At 31.9% G+C, this 23,455-nt stretch overlaps 3 protein-coding genes across 7 annotated transcripts; 1 reads left to right on the plus strand and 2 right to left on the minus strand.

Moving 5' to 3' along the window:
• Nucleotides 1-794: 794 nt before the first annotated feature.
• LOC112754415 (ETO1-like protein 1) lies at nucleotides 795-6,478 on the minus strand. 5 transcript variants are annotated; one of them, XR_011873729.1, is made up of 6 exons: nucleotides 6,297-6,468; nucleotides 5,648-6,162; nucleotides 3,798-5,510; nucleotides 3,223-3,509; nucleotides 2,279-2,588; nucleotides 795-1,235 (listed from the first exon to the last, which is right to left on the minus strand). XR_011873729.1 is itself a non-coding variant. In XM_025802058.3 (6 exons), the coding sequence occupies exons 2-6, from the start codon at nucleotides 5,773-5,775 to the stop codon at nucleotides 1,015-1,017; spliced, it is 2,664 nt and encodes an 887-aa protein (XP_025657843.1). In that variant the 5' UTR covers nucleotides 5,776-6,162; nucleotides 6,297-6,478; the 3' UTR covers nucleotides 795-1,014. The 5 variants fall into 5 exon arrangements, 2 of the variants coding, with proteins under 2 accessions (XP_025657843.1, XP_025657844.1); XR_011873730.1 differs by having other exon boundaries at nucleotides 5,648-5,913; nucleotides 6,147-6,444; XM_025802058.3 differs by having other exon boundaries at nucleotides 3,218-3,509; nucleotides 6,297-6,478.
• A 3,025-nt stretch (nucleotides 6,479-9,503) lies between these two features.
• Nucleotides 9,504-12,509, minus strand: LOC112759021 (chlorophyllase-1). Its single transcript, XM_025807833.3, has 2 exons — nucleotides 12,182-12,509; nucleotides 9,504-10,503 (listed from the first exon to the last, which is right to left on the minus strand). The coding sequence occupies exons 1-2, from the start codon at nucleotides 12,392-12,394 to the stop codon at nucleotides 9,814-9,816; spliced, it is 903 nt and encodes a 300-aa protein (XP_025663618.1). The 5' UTR covers nucleotides 12,395-12,509; the 3' UTR covers nucleotides 9,504-9,813.
• An 8,991-nt stretch (nucleotides 12,510-21,500) lies between these two features.
• LOC112756363 (protein LIFEGUARD 4) lies at nucleotides 21,501-23,227 on the plus strand. The gene is made up of 4 exons (XM_025804931.3): nucleotides 21,501-21,961; nucleotides 22,043-22,156; nucleotides 22,474-22,631; nucleotides 22,733-23,227. The coding sequence occupies exons 1-4, from the start codon at nucleotides 21,688-21,690 to the stop codon at nucleotides 22,934-22,936; spliced, it is 750 nt and encodes a 249-aa protein (XP_025660716.1). The 5' UTR covers nucleotides 21,501-21,687; the 3' UTR covers nucleotides 22,937-23,227.
• Nucleotides 23,228-23,455: the final 228 nt, after the last annotated feature.

Consider the following 23,455-nt stretch of genomic DNA (forward strand, 5'->3'; position numbering starts at 1 on the left):
ATAAAACTTAGGGGTATTTTTGAAATTTTTGTCAAACTTCAGGAACAAAAAGTATACTTTACCCTTCTTTATTTGTGGATTTAAGAAAAACAACCCCACTTTTAGGAATTTAAATCTTTCATTTTTTTAATTTTAAAAAACAAAGTATAATTTCTTATCATTTATTTTATAAGTAAAACTAATAAAAATATAAAAAAATTTTAAAAATAAAAAATTATATTTTATTTTCTAAAATAAAAATTATTTTTTAGAGAATTAGATATGTAAATAACTCATTAAGGAGAATATTATTTAAGAAAAATAAGTAGATTAATATGAAAAATTTATCTCATTTTTAGAAAGACAAATAAATCCCATTTAAAAATATGAAACTCTTATATCACAACTAGTGTATTTTCTGTTAAAGATTTATGTAATCATTTTATGTTACACCAACAAATAAATTATTTTTTATAAATATAGTCAAGTACAATTTTTTTATTTATGTTTCTACTTTTGTTTCTGGTTATAAAGAATAGAAAAACTAGAACTATACATAAGGTAATTTTGTGTGTATTCTTTTATTGAGTTCTTTTGGGACACTTGGGAAGTTGATTGAACAATAATATATTATTATGTTTATATAACACTACTATAAAAAAATCATTTAAAAGATACAGTTTTAAATTTTTAATAGTAAAGACATTAAAATTTTAAAAAATTCTCTCCCCATTATATCCAAATAAAGAACACATCTTCACACTCACACATATCCTGAAATTGAAGGTCAACAATTACAAAATTGGAGGAGAAAATGGGTAAGAATTCACATGCTCATTGCTATAGACAGGAACATAATTTAACTATACTTTCAATTTTACACATTTATTTTTTTTTTTTCTTCTCTTTTTCTTCGTGGTGTGTAAACCAATCACTATTCATTGCAAGCCAATGTTACATTACAGGTTCCATTTCCCAAAAGACACACACACACATACAAAAAAGGGTGTTGTTGACACTCTTTTAAGTGTGTCATCATGGCTCATGACTATTAACTCTGCTGTGCAGTTCCAACATTTCTTGGTGGTTAGGGTCCACAGAGAGTGCGGCACGACAATCTCTGAGTGCACCCAACACATCTCCTTTGTGTTCATGGAATGCTGCCCTTAGATGCAAGAGGTGTAAATCAGCTTTAAATGCAATGGCTCTGGAAAGTTCAGCGATCGCCTCGTCTTCCTTTCGGTTGTCCATCAACACTACAAACACCATACCACATGTGTAAATCAAACAAAGTGAAACAACACGCACACTTTCATTTTCAGCACTACCGAAAGATGCTTATTGCGCATACTTCGGGCTGACATACTCCTTATCTACCATTGGATCGGGCGTGGATCCTAGTTAAGTAGAGTCCACACCCCATCCAATAGAAGATGGATGGTATGTCAACTTAGAGAATGATGATAACTAAGTTAAATAACTATATTCATGAAATCTATGTAACATTGGAATAGAGCAGCACTAAGCATGGTAGTGACAAGTTCCAAAAAATTTTTTGGTCTATATAATTTTGAAGACATAATCTCCAAAGGCTATTGTCCGTGGAGGCAGTTCCTTGGCCAGAACCAACAACATGTGGATACAACAAATAAGGCCGTAGAGATGTGGTCCAAAGTGATGTCAAGTGGTCCTAAGAAACTTACAAGATACACAGCACAAACAATGATGGGGAAAGAGAGACAAACATAGAGAAAATGAAAACCAGCCCCACAACAGCCAACGACTTTTCTCCACAAAAATTTTAATTTGTTATGCTAAATTAGGACTAAATTCCCACAGTGGTCCTTGAGATTCACAACTTTCATCATTTTAGTCTTTTAGATTCAAAATTCACTATACTGGTCCTCGAGATTCAGTTCCATGCACCATATTGGTCCCTGGATCCTTTCTGGTGTTGACTCAACGAACGGAATACTAAACTAGCTCTGACAAAATTGAAGTTGTTTTGGAGAATGAAGGGAGATATAATGATTTGTACATCATATAAACTCTTCTTCGTCTTCTCATTTTTACCCAAAACGAAACGACACTGTTTAGCCCTGTGTCCAGTATGACAAGTCAGAGCCAGCTCAGCACTTAGATCCAGGGACTAATATGGTGCCCAAAACTAGATCTCGGAGTCCAGTATATTCATTTACTGCTCTGTGAAGGTTATTAACCAATAACCATTTCTCTTTAGAATGAAAAATATTTGCAATTAATTTATGTTTCTCCCAATAAAGTGAGGAAAAATGTTTACCAGCAGCACGGTATCTGTAAGGATACACCCGAAGTGGATCTAATCTAGTCACCATCTCCAGGTCTGCCTGTGCAAGTTCCCGGTCGCAGTATTCCGACCTCTTCTCGAAGGCAGATGCATTGTTTTTTGCCTTCTGAATCAGTTCAGTCATCTCTTTATAGGCAGCAGCCTTATCTTGTTTGAGATAATGAACACGAGCAAGACCCTGATGGGCTCGGGTATGCCGGATTTTAAGGGCATTGATATAGCAATCAGCTGCTGAGTCATACTTCTGACAGTCAACAAAAACACTTCCAAGATTGTTCAGTGCCTGAAAAAGTAAATAGAACAATTGTAAAACTACAATGATGGTAACTTCAAACTTATCCTTGTATATCACTTAAGATTTTAATGTTAGTATAACCAACAACTCAAACAACAGAACTTCATAGACTGCATCCACATGGGTGAAGATGAAAGAGATGAACACAGCATCTAGACAAGTCAGCTTCCTAGTGAATGATGGAGGAAAACGGGCAACCGAAAACTAGAAGGAATTAATGATCAAATTTTAATATCAAGTCCACTAGCCCAATATTGGGGATAAGATGAGAAACCAACCAAAAATCCAGGGTGAAATGAACATAATTCCATGGGCTGAATGAATTGCATATAACTGAAACGATCAGAATTCCATATAGTTATCGACTACAGTAAGGAGTAAAAAGATTATGATCAAACAGTTATAATATCTGGATGAAACCATGAGACTGTAAATTGCTCATGCTTCAAGTCTGTGAATGTTTCTTAGGCTAGGCCCTAAGGGGGAACATCTTAGTTATATATAACAAGAGCTTCCATCTAACAACTTATTCTACTTAGAAATTGGAAGTGTGCATGCAAAGCTAGTGGCTATTAAGTAGTGAAATATTTCCTAGAAGTGGTAAAACAGAACCATACCTGACCTTTGCGCAAGTTATCTGAAGGACACTTCAAGGCATCCTCCAAAAGCGAGATAACAGTTGCAGAACAGGATGAATCTAGACTAGAGTCGGCCAGTGCATAAGCCTTCAAGAAGAAGGCCTCAAAAGACCTTTTAATACTAATAGACTCTTCGGCTTTATGGAGCCCTTCCTCATAATGGCCTGTGTCATACAAGATCCACCCCTCATATACGAGCCGTTCGTGCTCACTTGATGCGTGTTGCCGGGCTAATTGTAAACTCCGCATGGCTGCTTCAGGACAGTTCAGCCTAAATCAAAGAAATATGTCAGAGTCACAAAACATTGATCTGTTGATCTGTTGTTGATGTCATGCATCTTAATTGTTTTCATATATTGCAAACCCCGTTTACCACATCAGGTACCTTACCTTAATACACTTGATGATAAGTTATTTCAAGACTTCTAACAATTGATGACAGTTAAGAAACATGCATAACATTCAGTATTGGGTTACAATGATGGCATGGAGATGAACTTATGACCTATAGCATACTTCTCAAGCAGTTCCTAGTGGCTTCGATATATTCAAAACATACCTCAAGAGAAGCAATGACTGTCTGAAGTATAAAACACCTTTCGCTGCATCAGATTCGAGCATCTGGTAGATAACAGATAGAGATCCAATATCATCAACTGCAGACCAACAATCGTATAACCGTGCCCAACAGTCTGCTGTTGTCCAAGGTTCCACATGCTCACGCACTAGAGTACAGAGTTGGGATGCAGCAACACGTCCCTCGAACATTCTATAGTCCGGACGCAGAGTAAGAATAGCTTGGATATCACAAAGAGCTGCTTTGTAGTCCTCACGAGTCAGATAAATAAAGAAACGAAGTTCCAGGCATTCTAATGAAAGTTTGAACCCAAGAATCCGATTGATTTCTTCTAGTGCGGCTTGAGCATTCTGTGTCCTCATTAAACTGGAAGCCCTATACATATAAGGATATATAAGAGTAGGGTCTAGATCAGTTGCTTTCTCAAGGTCCTCCCACCTTATATCACCATCACAATATAGTGATCTCTCCTGGTACATCCATCCGAGTGGAGTAACCGAGGCAATCACTGAGCTGAGCTTCTCATAAGATAAAAGCTTCTCGCCCTTTAAATAGTCCAGTCTAGCTAAACCTGCAATGGAATACATATGGCCTACTTTTACAGCCCCCTCAAACAAACCACGCGCTTCATCATATTCTTTCCTCAAGAATCTTACACATCCTAACTGATGAAAAGCGAGCAATCTCTGCTTGTCATTTTCAGAGAAATCAACTAACCTTTCAAGGAGATGAGCTGTTGTGTCTGAACTAGAATTAAGGTTCATAGAAACTTCACTTAAGAAGCAGAATAGTGCAAACAATCCTGGCCCAACCATGACTTCGAGCTGCTGCCTATTAGCATGAATAAATATATCCACCACACGATTGTCATTCAAACAGTTTGGAAGATCACGTAAGAGGACTTGTAGACAAGAAGCAGCAAGGATGACAGAGTTTTCATCAAGAGCATATTCCATGAGCTCCACAGCATCTTCTTTGGAGGAAACTAAAGATGCAAGTCTTCTATCACAAGCATCTTTGAGTCTTTCACAACAATACTTATTTGCAAAAACTAATATCTCCAACAAAAGATTTGGAGGAAGCTCAGGTAAACTTCCAGCCAAACTAAAATAACTTATTGCCCTCATACCTGAAATAGATATATTGTTTTCGGACAAATCTATAGTATCTGACAGTGATTCACTGAAATACCCTTTTAGCATTGCATGGAATGGTACTGAAAGTTCAGAAATCTTTTGTCTATCACATACTATCTTCTCATTTTCGATTGTGAATATTACATATTGCGATACATCACTCTTGTTGGTCAAAATTCCCTCCTGGGAACTTACGTTTCTATCAAACTGAAGATGAGATGCAACATCTACAGGCCCAAACTCCTTTGCACATTTACCACAAGTGCTTAGCAAGTCAGCTATTAGTTCTTCCCCTTGCTTTTCATACTTCAACCACGCCCCAAAGATAATCTTCTCATGAACAGTGTTGGCTCTCTGCCAAGCTCCCCGGAGACTTCTTCGCATCAACTTAACTTCCCCAAGGCCCCTGAAGACCTGGTATTGTAACAGAAATAGATTTGACCTCTCCTGAGGAGGACATGACTCAAGTTCTTCATGGATTTGAGCTAAGACCTCCACATAATCAATGGGTTTATAGAATGGCAGTATAGGTGGCTGTGGAACCTTGATTAGGGATTCTCTATGGTATTTCAAAAGAAAACAACACACCACCAAACACACACACACACACACACACACACGCAAAAAAGAAACTCAATTAATTGAATCTGCAAGAAGCTAAGGTTCAAATAGAAATTTAGGAACAGAGAAACTTACATTGAGGCAGAAGAGGAATGTGATGACAGCTTGGGAAGTTTCCCTCTTTCAATATGAAGCCAAGACTGTGGATTTAAGGCATTTGGGTGTGCTTCTTTACATGAATCAGCAGTGAAGAAAGTCCTCATGGGGCATAAAACATGAACCAAGTCCCAGATCTCCGCAATGAATTTTCTTCTTCACAAAAATCAAAACTTTACAAATAGTGGGCACATTCCCACTACCCCAAGCTCATGAATTTCCAAACCCCAAAAATTGCAGCAACACTTGTTTTTAATAGACAGAAAGAACAATAAATCTCAAAACAAAAGGCCTTTACTTTGATGAGCAAGATGCAAATAAAACCAATAAAGGAAGAATAATGGGCTATTGATCCAATCTAGAGAATCCATTGGATAATTGTTCTCTGCTTAAGCTTATGCATTCAGTTTGAGCTGAAAATAATGAGTACCCAGAAATAGGGTGAGAAAGATCTACAGCAGAAAAAGATGTAACTCACCGAACAAGTGCTGAATCTGCAGAGGGAAGGAAATCAAGCTATGTATCAAAGGGTGATTGTTTGTTTCAGAGCATATATTAGAGATGAAAGTGAGAGGGAATAGCGAATCATAATTGAAAAGATAAAATAAAAATTGGAACTTTAACTAACTTTGTAGTTGTTTTTTGTGTTTGGTGAAAGGGAAAGTGTCTCAGAGTGGCTCTCCTTCCGTTGGAAGAATCTTACATACAAATTGCAGACACTGTTTGTTCATCTTTCTTGTACTTGCAAAAAAAAAATTGAAACATGGAACTGTTCCGCTAAATTCAAAAAGCTTCCATTTTTTTTGGATGTAATTGATTTTTAATAATAACCGTATAAACTACCCACAAATTCACTTTTTACTTAATTTTTTTACATTATATATTTGTATGAATTTATTAAAAAAAAAACAGATATTATCAAAATAAAAATAAGAATAAAGTATTGTTTTTGTTCCCAACGTTTGGGGTAAATCCTATTTGTGTCCCTAACGTTTAAATCGTTCTATTTGTATCCCTAACGTTTGTAAAAGTGATTCAATGTTACTTTGCCGTCAATTACACATCATGAGCGCTTTAGTTTGAGTTTTAAAAATCTCTTCTTGAAGTTAGAATACAAATGTCTAGGATAGAATCGATGATCTACTACGAAAAATAACTCATCAAATGTTGAAATTAATTCCTACAACATTTACATAATTCACTTTTATAGGGACATAATTGAATTTAAATATAAATAGTGGATATAATATTAAAACCAAACACATCTAAATGAGACCTAAGTGAGAATGAATACATCCAAGGTGAGAATAATTGAAAAATATAATCTGATTTGTTAGTATAATTGAGAGTAGGATAACATTGAATACTTTTATAAACGTTAAGGATACAAATAGGACGATTTAAACGTTAGGGACACAAATAGGACTTATCCCAAACGTTGGGGACAAAAATTATACTTTACTCTAAAAATAATATTATCATTTTTTTAAATAATTATTCGAAGGTGAAAACTCAGGTGCAGTCGACTTCACGTGAAGTTGATAGTCAATAGTTGTTAGATAAAAATTTTGTCAAATCAATCAAATCATCTAACGACTCTCAATTATCTTCACGTAAAGTTGACTACACCTAAGTTTTCACGTTATTCAAAATTGAATTAGAAAAAAGAGTAAAATATTTTTTAAAAGAGATTTTAAAATATTTGTTCATTTAAAAATTGATGTAATTCAAACAAATTCACCTCAAATAAAATGACAAAATGTGGGAAAAAAACGTGATGATGAGCAAATTTTTAAAATGTTGGTTTTAGAATTAGAAGATGAACAAAATAATTAAAAATGATAAATACGAACCACATAATAATTACATGTTATGGATAATGAGAGGAGAAAATTGTCATAATCTACACATCATGCGTTCGCGTCGCATCACAATTCTTAATTAGTGCCGTCTTTATTTTTCCTTTATTTGCTTGATTGAAGTTGAAACTTGATGTTTGAATATTTCTACCTGCCATCAACAATAGTAGTAACAAATTCTTCTTAATAAATAAATAGGAAAATAATAAACATGTTTTACCGACTCACCAATCATTTTCAAGCACGTTCATTGTAAGAAAATCCAATGTGTAAACAACTTTGGAAATGTAGTCATTGTTGTGTATCTAATCAATATCGAGTTTCTTAAACTACCATCCAAAATCAACTTGGTTGAATGGTAAATAATTTCATCATCTTTCAATACAATTGATTATCTTAAAATCACTTTTAAATTAAAGTATCTAGACGTAAATTAATTATTACATAATTTTCTATTTTAAAAAATATCATAAAAATAAGAAAATTTTTTTTTTGAAAATAAATTCCATTTTTCAGCGTTAACAAATGTATCACGGAAGGTCAAAGTGTCAAACTATAACATAACAAATAAACATGAAATAGTAATATTCTCTTCTCTTATATATATATATATAGAATGTATCATATGAGAATGGTATTTTTATATGAGAAGATGAGAATATATTTATAATTATTGGATTAGTTTTAATAGATGAAATTAAATATACATAATAAATAATATATAATTAATATATTTAATATAATAATTAAATTCATAAGAGAGAATATATTTAATAACCATTATATTTATAGCTATTATCTTTGATTTTCTTAAAATATACCTAATAAATAAATTAAAATAATTAAAATTCACGTAAGTACATAGCTATAAAAATAACATAATTTAAAAAACGTATACAAGCAATGTTCTTTTAAAAAATTGTGTGTGTTAAATAATTTTGATATTTTTCTATAAACGTATCCACCACCTTCTATTTTTTATTTTCTAATAATTAAACAATATAGACCAAAGAACAAATTAAACATACACTATTATAATTATTATTATTCACGTAATATTGTTTACATAAAAAATATATTATTATTATTATACAAATAATTTATCATAGTCATCTTAAAAAAAAATATTCCAAAAAAATATTACATTAAAAAAATTATATTATCAAATTAATTCACTATCTTTCTATCATATTAAAATAATATTCTAAGAAATTATATTATAAAAAATTGTATGTTCAAAAATATTAGACTTAATTAATATAATTTTTTTGTTTATTTAGTGTTATAAATGGATATAGATTATTAAATATATTTTTCAATAATTAAATAATTTAATAGTATTTTTTAGTGATTTATTCTATATAAATAAAAATAAGTAGCAGTGGAACATGTCACCCAAATATTTAAAAAAAATAAGAAATAGAAAACGGCAGTGAGAATTACTATCCCAATTCTAAATTAAATATTTTGTTCAATATGGTTATTAATGTATGTTTGTTTCTTATCAAAACAAACAACTAACAATAATAATTATAACAGTGTATGTTTAATTTGTCCTCTGGTCTATATTACTTAATTATTAAAAAAAATGAAAAATGGAAGGCGGCGATTATGTTTATAAAAAATTATCAGAATTATTTAAGACACACAATTTTTTTTTAAAATATTGCCTTTATGTTTTTTAAATTATGTTATTTTATAGTTATGTGAATTTTAATTATTTTAATTTATTTATTAGGTATATTTTAAGAAAATCAAAGATAATAGCTAAAATATAATGGTTATTAAATATATTCTCTCTCATGAATTTAATTATTATATTAAATGTATTAGTTGTATATCATTTATTATGTATGTTTAATTTCTTTCATTGAAACTAATCCAATGGCTATAAATGCATTCGCATATAATACATCCTATATATATATATATATATATATTCCATAATATTCCTAACTTGACAGATCAATGACTAATTTATCGTAAATTTAAATTTTATTTAAAAGTTTATTGCTGCAATAAATTATTGCATGTGATTAACTTGACCATTCGACCATTTATATATATATATATATATATATATATATATATATATATATATATATATATATATATATATATCGAAAATGTTTAGTAACCAAAGAAAATCAGTAAAAAACAGCCATAATTTGCCTTATTTAACATTCATTAATTGTTGCGACAATTAATTAATGCTAAATAAAACAAATTCTAGCTGTTTTTTTGTTGTCTACCTAGCATTACCCTATATATATATCTTTTAATTTCTCATTCTGGAACGTACTCAACTTGCTCTAACTTGGTAGGAGCAAGACCCGGATCCTTCAAAATAATTTCCAGATCCTCAAACTGGGCCTTTAAATAGGCCCTCAAGAATGCAACAACCAATCCAGCCACAGTCTTCCTCATCAACTCCCTGGGGCCCACACCATTCTTACACAAACACTTTGATATCACTCCATCAATGATCCCAGAAATATCATCATCCAACATGTCCATGTGACCATATTCTTTGGCAACAAAATGTGCACAAGGTGGCTTGCACTCTCTGTAGAACTCCTCATGGTTCACACCATCAGGTGCACATGCCATCATCGTGAAGCTATTGGGCTCTGGGCCTAGCCCAGTTCCAATCACCAAAACCGGTATTCCCAAATTAAAGGATCTGGGCTCATATGTGAGGATATGAGGAAGTGTTCTACACATTTTGCATTTGCTTAGGCCTGCCACAGGGTCTATGCCTATGAGCACTGAAAACTTGAGCTTTGTTTGGACATAACCAAGTGCCACGGCAAAAGCAGTTTTTCCACCTCTGCTATGGCCCGCTAGAACCAGGCTATCCAATTGGGCTTCCACGTTTTCAGGAAGCAAAGGTTGAAGGCCCTCAGCTATCCAATCCACAATACTCCCAGCCCATTTTACTTCGCTGGGCCCAAACATAGGTATGCCGGCTGAAAACTAATTACAAGTGTACACCAAAAAAAAAAAAAAACTAATTCACAAGTGTAATTCAATATCAGAATACACATCAAGCTTCTCTAAAATTTAAAAAATATATATAAAATAATAAAATAATATTTTAATAATTCTTATATAAAATTAATGAAAAAAAAATGAAATTTAGATGAACCAACTAAAACTCATGATATTACTTTTCAACGAAATATAATGTGCTTACTTATAATCAATAAAATTTCAGAATTTTCTATGAATTAGACCATCCTTGGATGAGCTTTTAAAAAAAAATATCTTTTTTTGAGTTATCTTTTTTTAAAAGATCTTATGAAAAAGTAAAAGTAATTTTATGTTTGGGTTTTTCATCTAAAAAGATCTTTTTATCTATCAATTATGTTTGGGTATAACAATATAAAAGTACATTTTTGTTTATTTATTACATGAAAAACATCTTTTTTTAAGGAAAAAATATCTTTTAAAAAAAATGTAAATTACAAATTTTCAAAAAAAATATTTTTTTTTATTTTTCTAGTGCTTTTACTTTTACTACTAAAAATTTGCCAAACACATTAAAAAATAAAAAAAATATCTTTTTTCATTGAAAAAAAAATCTTTTTTTTTTATCAAAATAATAACGCGCAAACAAGCACTTAATAGAGCATGAAGTTTTCTTATATACAAAATCTTATTTCTTATTGTGGTCAGTGTATAAAATAAATGTTTAAAGTTTCAAATTTAAGAAATTACTACTAAAAAATGAATGAATGGTGAAATTTATAATGATTTTTTTTTTCCGATTAGAACCGACTCCATGTTGCAATCAAGTTAAGTACAGTGGAAGAAAAATTATTTTGATGAGAAGGAAATTTCACATAAGACTTACCATGCTCTTTAGTCTTTATTTTGTTTTCTTCTTGTTTTGCAGTTTAGTAATTAAGAGGAAACTCACACCGGAAGGAATCTGATTAATTTTCATAATTAAGATATTTTTCCCCTTAATATAACTTTCATCAAATTAGTAATTTCTCTTAACTTTCACTTTATCATTTGTTTATAAAGCACAACAGAAATGCTTCGTATACAAGTATACAACTACTTAAGCATTGTATTTTTATTTTAAAAAAGAAAAATTAAGCTTGATAAGAGGTTCTTTTAGAAGCAATGTTTTTGTGATGATATGCAATTAAGTATTGATAAAAATTTACATGTAATTGTCTTTATATGAAGTTGATAATAAAAAATTATTAGCTTCTAATTTAGTTAAACATGTTAAATCATCTCATCATTCTTAACTATTAACTTCACCCGAAAATAAATGCACACGAATCTACACTTTAAGTATTTGATGAAAAAAAACTAAACAACAGTTGTCTCTGAAATATTTTTTTGTGACAAAATAATGACGTAATTAGACGGAAATTACGCTGAAAGCCACACTATACTGATAAATTTTAGTGTCCAAATAGAATATAAACGACGTACTTTAGGATATTTTAAAGGGTTTTAACTACGTCATTATTTTGTCACCAAAAAATATATTAAGAACGACTGTTATTAAGTTATGACACAATTTTAAGTTCAAGAATGACATTAAATTCAAAGACAAATTCAAGAACCGTTTTCAGTATTAACTCTACATAAACCGTACATTTTAGCGAGAGAGAGAGATTTATATACGAACCAGCTGAGGAGCAACAAGTATGAAACCATGTGAAGCAATGTGACCAAGGAGCTTAGAGTAGCAGGTGTTTTGAAGGCAGAAGCCATGGCAGAACAATATCACAGGGTATGTTCCTGGTACGGTTGGAGATAAAACTAGCAAAGGTTTTGGGGATGAATCAACATTCACATTCTTCCAATGGATTTCTCCTTCTTCAAAAACATTTGTGGCCATCACACCAAGAACAACAAGGATAAGATTATTAGGAGGGACAAACTCATATATATTGCTGTTACTTTGGAACAACGCATGGTGTAATCAACTTGCATTCATCGTCAAATATGTGGCTGCAATAATCTTGTCTAATATGATTTACCTAAGATATTTTAGGGAGAAGGATATAATTTTTTTATTGGGATAATAGTTGAATTAATCTTTGAAAGATAAAGTATTTTTTAAATTTGTTTTTATAAATTTTTTTTAATTAAATTGGTCTTTTAAAAATTACGAATTAATCATATTTATCTAATAATATAAATAATTTAATTTGATTACTTTAGGAGTTCTACTTAGGGGTAGAAACAGGGCAAGTCAGGTCAGGCTTTGTTCTTAACAGGCCTAGTGTGTCATGTAGTCAATTGGTCTGAGCTTAGGGATGGCAAAACTCCCCGAAACGTGTAGTCAATTGGCCTGAGCTTAGGGATGACAAAACTCCCCGAAACGTGGGGATCCCTGCGGGGACTGCCTCGAATGGGGATCCGATTGTGGGGAATTTTTCCCGTGGGGATGAGGATGGGGGACAAAATTCCCCCGAAGCAGGCACCGGGACCGAGCGGGGATTCTCGCCCCGTCTCCGCTATTTATGAATTTCCTGAATTATTCTTAATAGTTTATTTCTCATATATATTTTTCAGTCATTTCTCACACACATATATATAGAAACCCTAAACTCCTAATCTTTATTTGCATAACCCTTCTTCAATTTAGAGATCCCTAACGCTGTCCATACTCCATCTAACCTCTCTGCAGCCACCCTCTCACCACCCTTCTCACCGCATCGTCACACCTCACCATGCCATCACCCTTATCGCGTCATAATTTCTATTTGCGGCGTTCCTTTTCGTAACCCTGCCGTCGTATCCATTCTCCTCTCTGTTGCCGCGTCTCCCACATCGTCCACTGCTTTGTCCTTTGGCTCGTCGTTGCGTCCCCTATTACGTCATTTCGAAATAAGTCACCATCGTGTTATTTAGACTTTTTGTATAAAATCTTGCAGTTTTTGTATAAGATAGATACTTGTAGCTCTATTCATATGAAAATTAACAATTAGTTAGAACTATTATGTAGATGGGAAATGGGGTCCTCGCGGGGAATGGAGCCCCGTGGGGAATGGGGATGGGGAGCAATATTCTCCCACGGCGGAGAATGGGGACGGAGATGGGGAGCAAATTTGAGGGCGGGGATGGGGAGCAGGGAGGCATCATCCCCCGCCCCCGCCCTGTCCCGTTGACATCCTTACTTGAGCTTGCCTGTTATAGGCTTTTTTTAAAGTACTAAGTCTAGCCTGTTATACAGACTGGCCTGACCTGAAACTTATTAAAAAGTCTGATAATTTTTTTTACAAAAATAAAAATATTATTTAAAAAAATTATTTTTTAATAAACATATTCATATATAATATGTCATATTTAATATTTATAATAAATATAATAAATTTAAAATATCTCATAATTTTGTTAATAATTAAAAAATTATTTATATATATAATTTTATATTAACAGACCCAGGCAAGTCTGACAGGCCAATAAATCTAATTAGTGAGCCTGGACCTGGCCTAGTAACATAATAAGGCTTTTATAAGAGCTTGAGCGTATGCCTATTTTATAACAGGTCAGAGCAGGCCAGACCAAACACAGGCCAGACTACAGGCCACCTGGCAGGCCGCCTGGCCTTTTTTCACCCCTCACTTCCACTTCCAATACACATCCAAACAATTTTACATCAAAGTTCATGAGTAAATACCCATAGTCGTCCTTGAGATTCGCGTAAATACTCAATGTAATCCTCAAGATCCCGATTTTCCCATTTTAGTCCTCCAGATAGAGTTCCGAGTACTCAAAGTGGTCCCTAGGCATATTTCTGGTGATGAGTCATCACCGGAGCGCTGACATGGCCTCTGTTTGCCACGCTGGAGGGATCCAACAGCTATCTGAGCTGGCCAATTTCTAATTTGTACCCACATTGGTCCCTCCTTTTATATTTAACCCTAAATCCCCAAATTTTTGTAAACTTCGTCTCTTCTTCTTGTTCATCGCACTCTTCTCATTCTTCTATCGGGGGCTGTTACTCATGTCGATGATAGGTGGGAGTAGCACTGCAGGTGAAAGCTCTGTTCGTTCCCCTAAGATCACGAGCCTCAAAAGTACCAATTTGCTCAAGCTTCTTGTCAATTGTAACGTCCACTCTACTAATGTAGAAAGCAGCAGAACTTTAAACTTTGAGAGATCAGCCACCTCAGAAGTTTTAAGACCATCCAAGTAAGCATCGATTACTGTTTCGTATTGAGCGAGACAGAATATAAGCTGTTAAAAAATACACAAAAACAATGAGTATATTGTTGCTTCTGTAAGCCGCAAGGATAAAATTTGGTGACATCATAATGCGCATAACTGCAGTGACATTTAAACTTATTACACTTTGAATTACGTTTCTAACAGTCAACGAATTTCTGTATCACAAGTCTGAATCTTTTTTCTCAATATGAAAGATCAGAATAATGTGTTCAACAATTTGATTCAATAGAATTTACTCAAATTTTTTTATCTAGAGTTTATACCTTTGGCTTAATCACAAGAGATAAAGTAGATAAAAAAGTATATCACAACCTACTTCAAATCTATATTTTATGCAAAACATTATGTATTGAAAATCAAGTACAAAAGAAAACTTACCTCAACTGTTCACTGTAAGCATTTGATAAAGTTATGGCTCTTTCAAAATTCTGCCAAGTAAGAAGATTGTAAAAGAATTAAAAATGCAATACACAAAAGAAGTTTGCTGTTACAGATGAAGATGAAGATAAATCATAAAGTACCGCGTGGTTGCTAGTAACACCCCTGATTCCAGCAGCAACGAATGGAGGAAGCAAATCAGAAATTTTGATACAGGGTAAGCAATTTTCTTAACAAAATTAAATTTGATAGCTAAATTAAATTCAAAGCATCTGAAATTTTGTAGTGATCTAGTTGGAACCGGACGAGAATGCTAACCAAGAGCAGAAGATCGGGGCTGCCAGAATGGTGCGGTTGTGAAGGTAATGAAGGTGTCTGAAATCGTTCATAAAAGAAGTTGTATTGTTGGGTCGATGGATAGTCTGTATGAGAAGGTACAAGTGTTAAGCAAAGAATGACGGGGATGTGGGAGATTATGGGCCAAAGCTGTGGATCCTTCATCTGACATCGTTTGCCCAGAAAAGGGTTTTTCCAGATGTTGAGTTGTATTAGAGAGGCAGGCAGCTTTTTTCCTTCCATATTCTTCAACTTGGGACAATCAGCAGTGGCTAAATGATGGAGGGAGGTGAGGTGAGGTGAGGAGAGTGCGATGAACAAGAAGAAGAGATGAAGTTTACGAGAATTTGGGGATATAGGGTTAGATATAAAGGGAGGGACCAATGTGGGTACAAATTGAAAATTGGACCCTCCAACGTGGCAAACAGAGGCCACGTCAGTGCTCCGGTGATGACTCATCACCAGAAATATGCCCAAGGACCACTTTGAGTACTCGGAGCTCTATCTGGAGGACTAAAATGGAAAAATTGGGATCTTGAGGATTACATTGAGTATTTACGCGAATCTCAGGGACGATTATGGGTATTTACTCCAAAGTTCATCCAAATTATTTAGTTTACGCTGCCAACTTCGTCTTTTTCTTCTTCTTTCTCCTCCTTCTCCTTTTTCTTAATCTTTTTTTCATTGTCGTCATTGTCACCACCATCATACCACCATATTCATTTCCTCCTCCTATTTCTTTTTTATTTGAATTTTTTTTATCTCCTCCTTCCTTTTCTTCTTCCGCCTCCATAATCATTATCATCATCACTAACAACACCAACAGTTTGCTAACATCTTTATTGATTTTGATTCTCTGTAGAGATCGAACGAACCGAAAATATTATCAAAATGAAACTATTATATAATACCAAATGAATCGAAAATGATCCATTATATAAATTCAAATTCAGAAACACTTGCGTCTCGAATGAACCGAAAATATTATCAAAACAAAACTATTGTATAATATCAAATGAATCAAAAATTGTCCATTATATAAATTTGAATTCAGAAATACTTGCATCTCGAATGACAATAACGATGATGATGATGATGATGATGATGATGATGATGATGATGATGATGATGATGATGATGATGATGATGACGACAATGATGATAATGATAGAGGAGAAGGATGAAAAGAAAGGAGTCGAAATTCTAATAGAAAGAGGAGGAAAAAGAGAAAGAAATGTTGTTGGTGATGTGAAATTGAAAAATAATAAAAAAAAAGAGGAGAAGAAGAAAAAAAAGACGTAACATCTAGAATAAAAAAGAAAAAAAAACACAAAAAAAAAGAATAAAAAAAACACATAATTCAAATTATTTAAATAAATTTAAATATAAAATTACTTGGACGTAGAGAATTACTCTTACTTTAATGTCTTTTATTGTTGAAAAGACATAAAAACACCTCAGCTTGGATATAATTAATGGCACTAGAATTTTTATACTGAAAATTTTTATTTTTATTTTGAGAATATTCGCTTAATAGCTCAAGAGGGAAGAAGTAATGTCTTTCTTTTGTCTTTTTCCTTTTTCCTTTTCTATTCTTCTTTTTTCCTAAAAAATGTTTTTTTTTTTTTTTTTTTAAGTGGGGGAGGTAGATTTAAAATGTGAAGTTTTGCTTAGTAAAAAATCAGTAACAGTATAATAGGACTAATCATTTCATATGTAATTACTATAGTAAATATGGATTTAACTAAAAAGGTTAAATTTTATGTTTTGATAATAAAAAAAATGAGTCCACAAATAATAAATTTATACAAATTTATTATTTGTAAGAATATTATTTTTTTAACAATAATATAATAATGGCAAATTAAAAGTATATCTCTTGATATTTGCTAAAACTTGACTCTTTTATTTCTAAGATTTAAATAAGAATATACCTTGCACTCTTGCATTTTATAACATAACATTAAACAATTTTAGAAATATCACACTAAACTTTTCTTCAATAGAGATAAATGTCAATTTTAACCTAATAATACACTAGTTTATCTTGTATGATCGATCGGTTTGTGAACGTGTAAACTTTTTGTTAGTTTAATACGTATTATTAGAGATTTTATTCTCTTCGATATAATACAAAATTCTTAAATCATATTTAATTACAACTACCTGTTTATTTTTTTAATTATATCTTTTTCTTATTCTTTAATTATTTAATTGAGTGAATATCTCATTCGATTCTTGATAATTATCTCGAAATGATAACGAGGCAAAAAAAAAAACATCCAGTTCGATCCTTGATCTTTTATTTTTGGGACTAATCAGCTCTTGTGTCAAAAAAAATAATATTGACTTTTTTTTTTGCATAAAAATCTCGTTGTTCTTTCGAAATAATTATCAGGGACTAAGTTAAATTTTTTTTTTTTGTCAAAAATCTCATTGTCTTTCGAGATAATTATCAGAGCTGTTTTAAATTTTTCTCTAATCAATTAACATATAAGAATAATAATTTTTTCTACACAGCATTATGTATAAAAATTTCTCTAACCATTATTATATATTGATTCTTAGTAGCCTTCTGCATGGACTAAACTTGATCATTATTTTTCACTGAAAAATGAGTTAGAATTGGCTGGACCAAAAAACAAAAAAAAAGTTTTGAAGTGGCTCAAAAGACAATTCAAGCCCCACACACAATCTTAGAATCTTGTCGAATATGATGTCAAGTTGTATATTTTTATTGGTTAATTGATTAAGTTTTTGGTTTTAATATCTTTAAAAAGAATAACTTCTAGTGGACCACATTTTTATATTCTCTTTAATGTTGCATTGATTGGAGTAGTTATTAGAAAATTAACTGTGAGATGAAAAAATAAATATACAAATACAAATTCTTCTACCACATTCTTTTTTATTCTTTTAAGGAAAAAAGAAAGAGAGAGAGGAGAAGGTAAGAATAATCCATGACAATCATAAAAATTTTACCTTTTTTTTTAGTATGCAATAATGAGAAAAAAAAAATATATTATATTCAAATAAAAAATTAATTATTAAATCAGTTAATATATATTTATATAATTTAATTCATTTTAAATATATATTTTATATTAGTAATTAATTTTGATAAATATACATATATATTTAATATAATTGATAAAAAATAATCACGTTAAAATAACGATATAAATTTGAAAAATAATATGATATGAAGTAACAAATTAGTATTTAAAAGTATAATTAAAAATATAAATTAAAAGCTTGAAAGTTGAGAATGAAGTTTAAAAAATATTTTTTATTATTAATTATTAGATATAAAATACAAGGTATATATAGATTAATATATTTTTTATTTTTAAACACTACTTAAAACATTTTAATCCTTAAAGTTAATTCAAATATTAGTTTATACAATCTTCTGAAATATACATTATTTTAAGCATTTAGTATTAAGTCCAACACATTTAGTCCAATAGACCAATACTATATTTTTATTCAATATTTTTAAATATTATTAATTAATTATTTATAAAAAATAATAAATTACGCTACTTTTTTGATATTGCTCAATAAATAACTTAGCATGAGATGTTAGGGTTGTCAAACGGGCTAACCCGGTCCGTTAAGCTCGCGAGTTAAATAGGCTGGCTCATTTAAATTTGTTTTATTTTCGGGTCATAATTTTTTAGTTTGGACCGTTTATGGTCAATCTGATTGGTTAAACGGGCCAATCCATTTATCCTTTTATTTTATTTTTTGAAAAATATTTTGACAAAAAATACTATTTTTAGGTAAAAAATCTTTTAAAAATATTTTTTTTAGTTGATGGGTCGAATTTTCGGATTGAATCGGGAGAGATATCGACTAAAAGTGCTTTTTTTTTTAAAATAAAAAAAAATAAACGGCCACTCATTTAGCCCGCGGGCTAACCCGTTTAACCCGTCATTTTTTCGGGTTAATCGAGCTCAACCCGTTTAGCCCGAAATTTAAACGGGTTTAATTTTAAAAGTAAATTCTGCTTATTTAAATAGATAAACAGATTGACCCAATAAATTTAACCCATTTCAACAGCTCTGTAAGATGTTTATTTTTTATGATAATCAACAATAAACAAACAATATTCTCAATAAACCAACAAATTTTAAATATAAATAAAATTTCCAAGCGTAATCTCCTTGACATTGGATTTAATTTGACTATATATTAAATTTACAGTACTTGCAAATATTGTATGATCATATTAATCACCATAAATAATTTTTTTCCATGGGAGAAATTTTAAATAGGATTGATGGATTTTAATTTAAATTCGAAATATCTATCAAAGTGAGTAATATTTCCTTAACTAACTATTGAGTAATAATACCAATAAATTATATCTTAAATGGCATAATTTCTTTATATTTAGACTTAGACTTAGTTTAGTAAAATTTTTTGAAGAGATATTTGTGCTTTTTAAAAGCTCAAACTCCTTATTTTGTGTTTGGTAAATAAAAAAGATTATGTACTTGTGTTTGCAGTTTTTAAAAGATCGGGGTACTTTTCAAAGTTGGCTTGTACTTTTCAAAATTTAAAAGTCTAATATAACTTCATATATTAACTAATTTTCAAATTTAATACTTACATTTATGTCTATTATAGTATTTTTAAATTTTAAAAGCTATTTTACCAAACACAATTGATGTTGTTTGTGTTTATTAAAAGTTATTTTTGATTTGATTTACCAAATATTAATGCTACAACTTTTAAAAAGTCATCTTTTAAAAAGTCATCTTTTAAAAGTTAACTTTTATAAGCTACTCTTGAAAAGTAAAAGCTTTACCAAACTAAACGTTAGTTTGGTAAAGTTTTTTGAGGAGGTACTTATGCTTTTTAAAAGCTCAAACTCCTTATTTTATGTTTGGTAAATCAAAATGATCATGTTAGAAGATCGGGTATTTTTAAAAGCACCTAAGATTAGGGGTGCACATGACCCGACCCGGTCCCGAACACTTTAGGGGCTAATTTGGTGTGATTTCATCAAGTTTAGGGCCGAGTAAAGGTCTCAAAAATAGACCCGGTCATTATTTCGGGTCGGGTCCGGGCCATAGCTCGGGTCACCCGAAGTCGGCCCGGTGGTCCGGTCATCATACACAATTAATATTTTGTGTTATTAGTGATGGATCATGACTATTCTTATGTGGAATTTAAGTATTGTAAACCTTAATATTTTGTGTTATTAGTCATTATAAGACTATAAGTTAATGTTTTATGTTTAGAATGCATAATACTTTAGACTAATGCATAATATTGTGTTATTTGTATTGATTTAAATATTTGGTATTATTAGACAATATTAGTATTGATTGTGGTTATGCTTTAGTATTGATTGTGATTATGCTTTAATTTTGAGGAAGGGTTGGTTCTTATTATATTTTTCTAAGTGAATTTTACCATGTTAAATAATAGTTGGAGTCTTGAAAATTTGGATATTTTTACATGTTAGCTTACAAGAAGGTATCAATGTAATGTAATGTTAACGGCCCGATTTTCATCCGGTATAATTGTGGCTTGAAAGTATATTGGTTTCATCGGGTCAATGGCCGGGTTCGGCTCTAATAAATAGACCCAGTGTATATTTCGGGTCGGATATGGGTCATATCAAACCCGACTTCACCCAACCCATGGGCACCCCTACTTAAGATAGAGCTTTTTAAGGATGGCTTGTGTTTTTTAAAATTTAAAAGTCTAATATAACCTCATATGTTAACTAATTTTTAAATTTAATGTTTATATTTATGTCTATTATAATATTTTTAAATTTTAAAAGCTATTTTACCAAACGTAATTAATATTGTTTGAGTTTATTAAAATCTATTTTTGATTTAATTTACCAAATATAAATTCTACAATTTTTAAAAAATTATATTTTAAAAATTAACTTTTATAAATTATTTTTAAAGAAAAAACTTTACCAAAACCTTATTAGCTAAGAGTTATGGTTTCGAATTTTCCTGTTTTTAGTAAAAAAAAAAAAACTATTGAACAATAATAATTATAATTAAATGCGGATAAGAATTAAGAAGATTTAACAGTAAAAGGAAAGATTTGAAGTTAAGAGAAAGAAAGAAGGGAAAAGAGTGAACGAGAAAGTTGTATTCTGTTTAATCGGTTACCCTTTTCCCTCCCTTGGCGGTTTAAGTATCTCTCCTTCTTTCTTTCTTTCTTTCTTCGCTTTTCAACCAATAAACAAAACAACGAACCCTAATGATTCCAAAAACCGACGTAGAGCAGGGTGGTGGCAGTGCCGCCGCCGCCGGTGCCGGTGCCGGAGAGAGGCCTTTGTATCCGATGATGCTCGAGAGCCCGCAGCTACGGTGGTCCTTCATACGCAAGGTGTACTGTATAATCGCCTTCCAGCTTCTGATCACAATCGCCGTGGCCTCCGTCGTGGTCTTCGTTCGTCCAATTGCGCACTTCTTCGTCGGTTCCACCGCCGGCCTCGCTCTCTACATCGTTCTGCTCATCGCTCCTTTCATAAGTAACTACCTTTCTTTCTTTCTTTCTTCCTTCGTTTTTTACGTTCCCTGTTTTCATTCATTGTTTCAATTTGCTTTTGCAGCGTTGTGCCCGCTTTTTTATTACCACAAGAGACACCCTATCAATTACATCCTCCTCTTCATTTTCACCGTTACTATTTCTTTCGCCATTGGACTCACTTGTGCTTTTACTAGCGGTAATTTACCTTCCCTTAACACATTCCTCTGTCTTTCGCTCTTTAGTTCTTCATTTATTTGTTATATAATTCATCAAGGTATTTTTGTGCGTTTCTCTGTTACAAAATTATTGATTTTTAGCGTGTTCATAACATTTTTGGTTAATGTATAATGTTTTTTGAATTATGCATGGCAAAAGAAATATGATAAAGTTAGAAATCAATTTGGGATTTCAGTTGTCACTTGTTACTACTTGTCTCTCTTATTATGTTGGCTAGTTTCTCCCAAGTTTCAAATTTTTGCACCTTAATGTAATGAGGTTGGAAACTTGATACAGGGAAAGTCATTCTAGAATCTGTGATATTGACTACTACAGTAGTGATCGGCTTGACTCTCTACACATTCTGGGCTGCAAGGAGAGGCCATGATTTCAGTTTCCTCGGCCCCTTCTTGTTCGGAGCTTTGCTAGTTCTTATGGTCTTTGCCCTCATTCAGGTACTACTTTCTGTTTGGCCTCTTCATTGTGTATTGCATCATTAGGATTGGTCAACATTATTTGTGTTCTAATCTCATAAAATGTTCATTTTTCCTTACAGATTCTGTTTCCACTTGGTAAGATTTCAATGATGATCTATGGTTGCGTGGCCTCAATCATATTCTGTGGATACATAGTATATGACACAGACAACCTTATCAAGAGGTTCACCTATGACGAATACATATGGGCTTCAGTCTCCTTGTATCTAGACATCGTCAACCTCTTCATGTCTCTGCTTACTGTTTTTAGAGCTGCTGAATGAGTATATATAGTTGCAGCAGCATGCGCTTCACTGCTTGGTACATGTCTGTTATTTTCCATGTTAATGGTCAATTTAAACGCTACTGATGAATAGTTAGTTTAGACAATAGAATTTTGCACTGGTTGTAAAAATATTTAGGATTGTTAACCTTGCTTGTGGTTTTTCTCTTTCTTATGCTTTAACGCGTTCTTGGAGTATTTTGAAAGAAATTTCAATGTAGTCTCGTGAATGTTTTTGCTCCATTTTTCATCTATTCGGTAAAAGAAAATTTCTCGGGATAGATTTGTGAAATCCATGTCTAATGGTCGTTACTGTAATATATATGCATGGTGAATATTGACCAGCATAGGAACTTTGTCAAGCCTCAAAATTTTCGTGGTTGATGGGTATTGGTGGTGTGATTTGATTCTTCAGAGTTGCCAACTCAGCAGACCAAGCTGTTTTCTAGCTTTATTTTTGCATCTCATTTTATTCGTTGTTGAGTTGGCTTTGGGCTGTTCCTCCATTACCAATGGATTC

Source organism: Arachis hypogaea, chromosome 16 (assembly GCF_003086295.3).
Source record: "Arachis hypogaea cultivar Tifrunner chromosome 16, arahy.Tifrunner.gnm2.J5K5, whole genome shotgun sequence".
In the NCBI taxonomy this organism is placed as follows: Eukaryota; Viridiplantae; Streptophyta; class Magnoliopsida; order Fabales; family Fabaceae; genus Arachis; species Arachis hypogaea.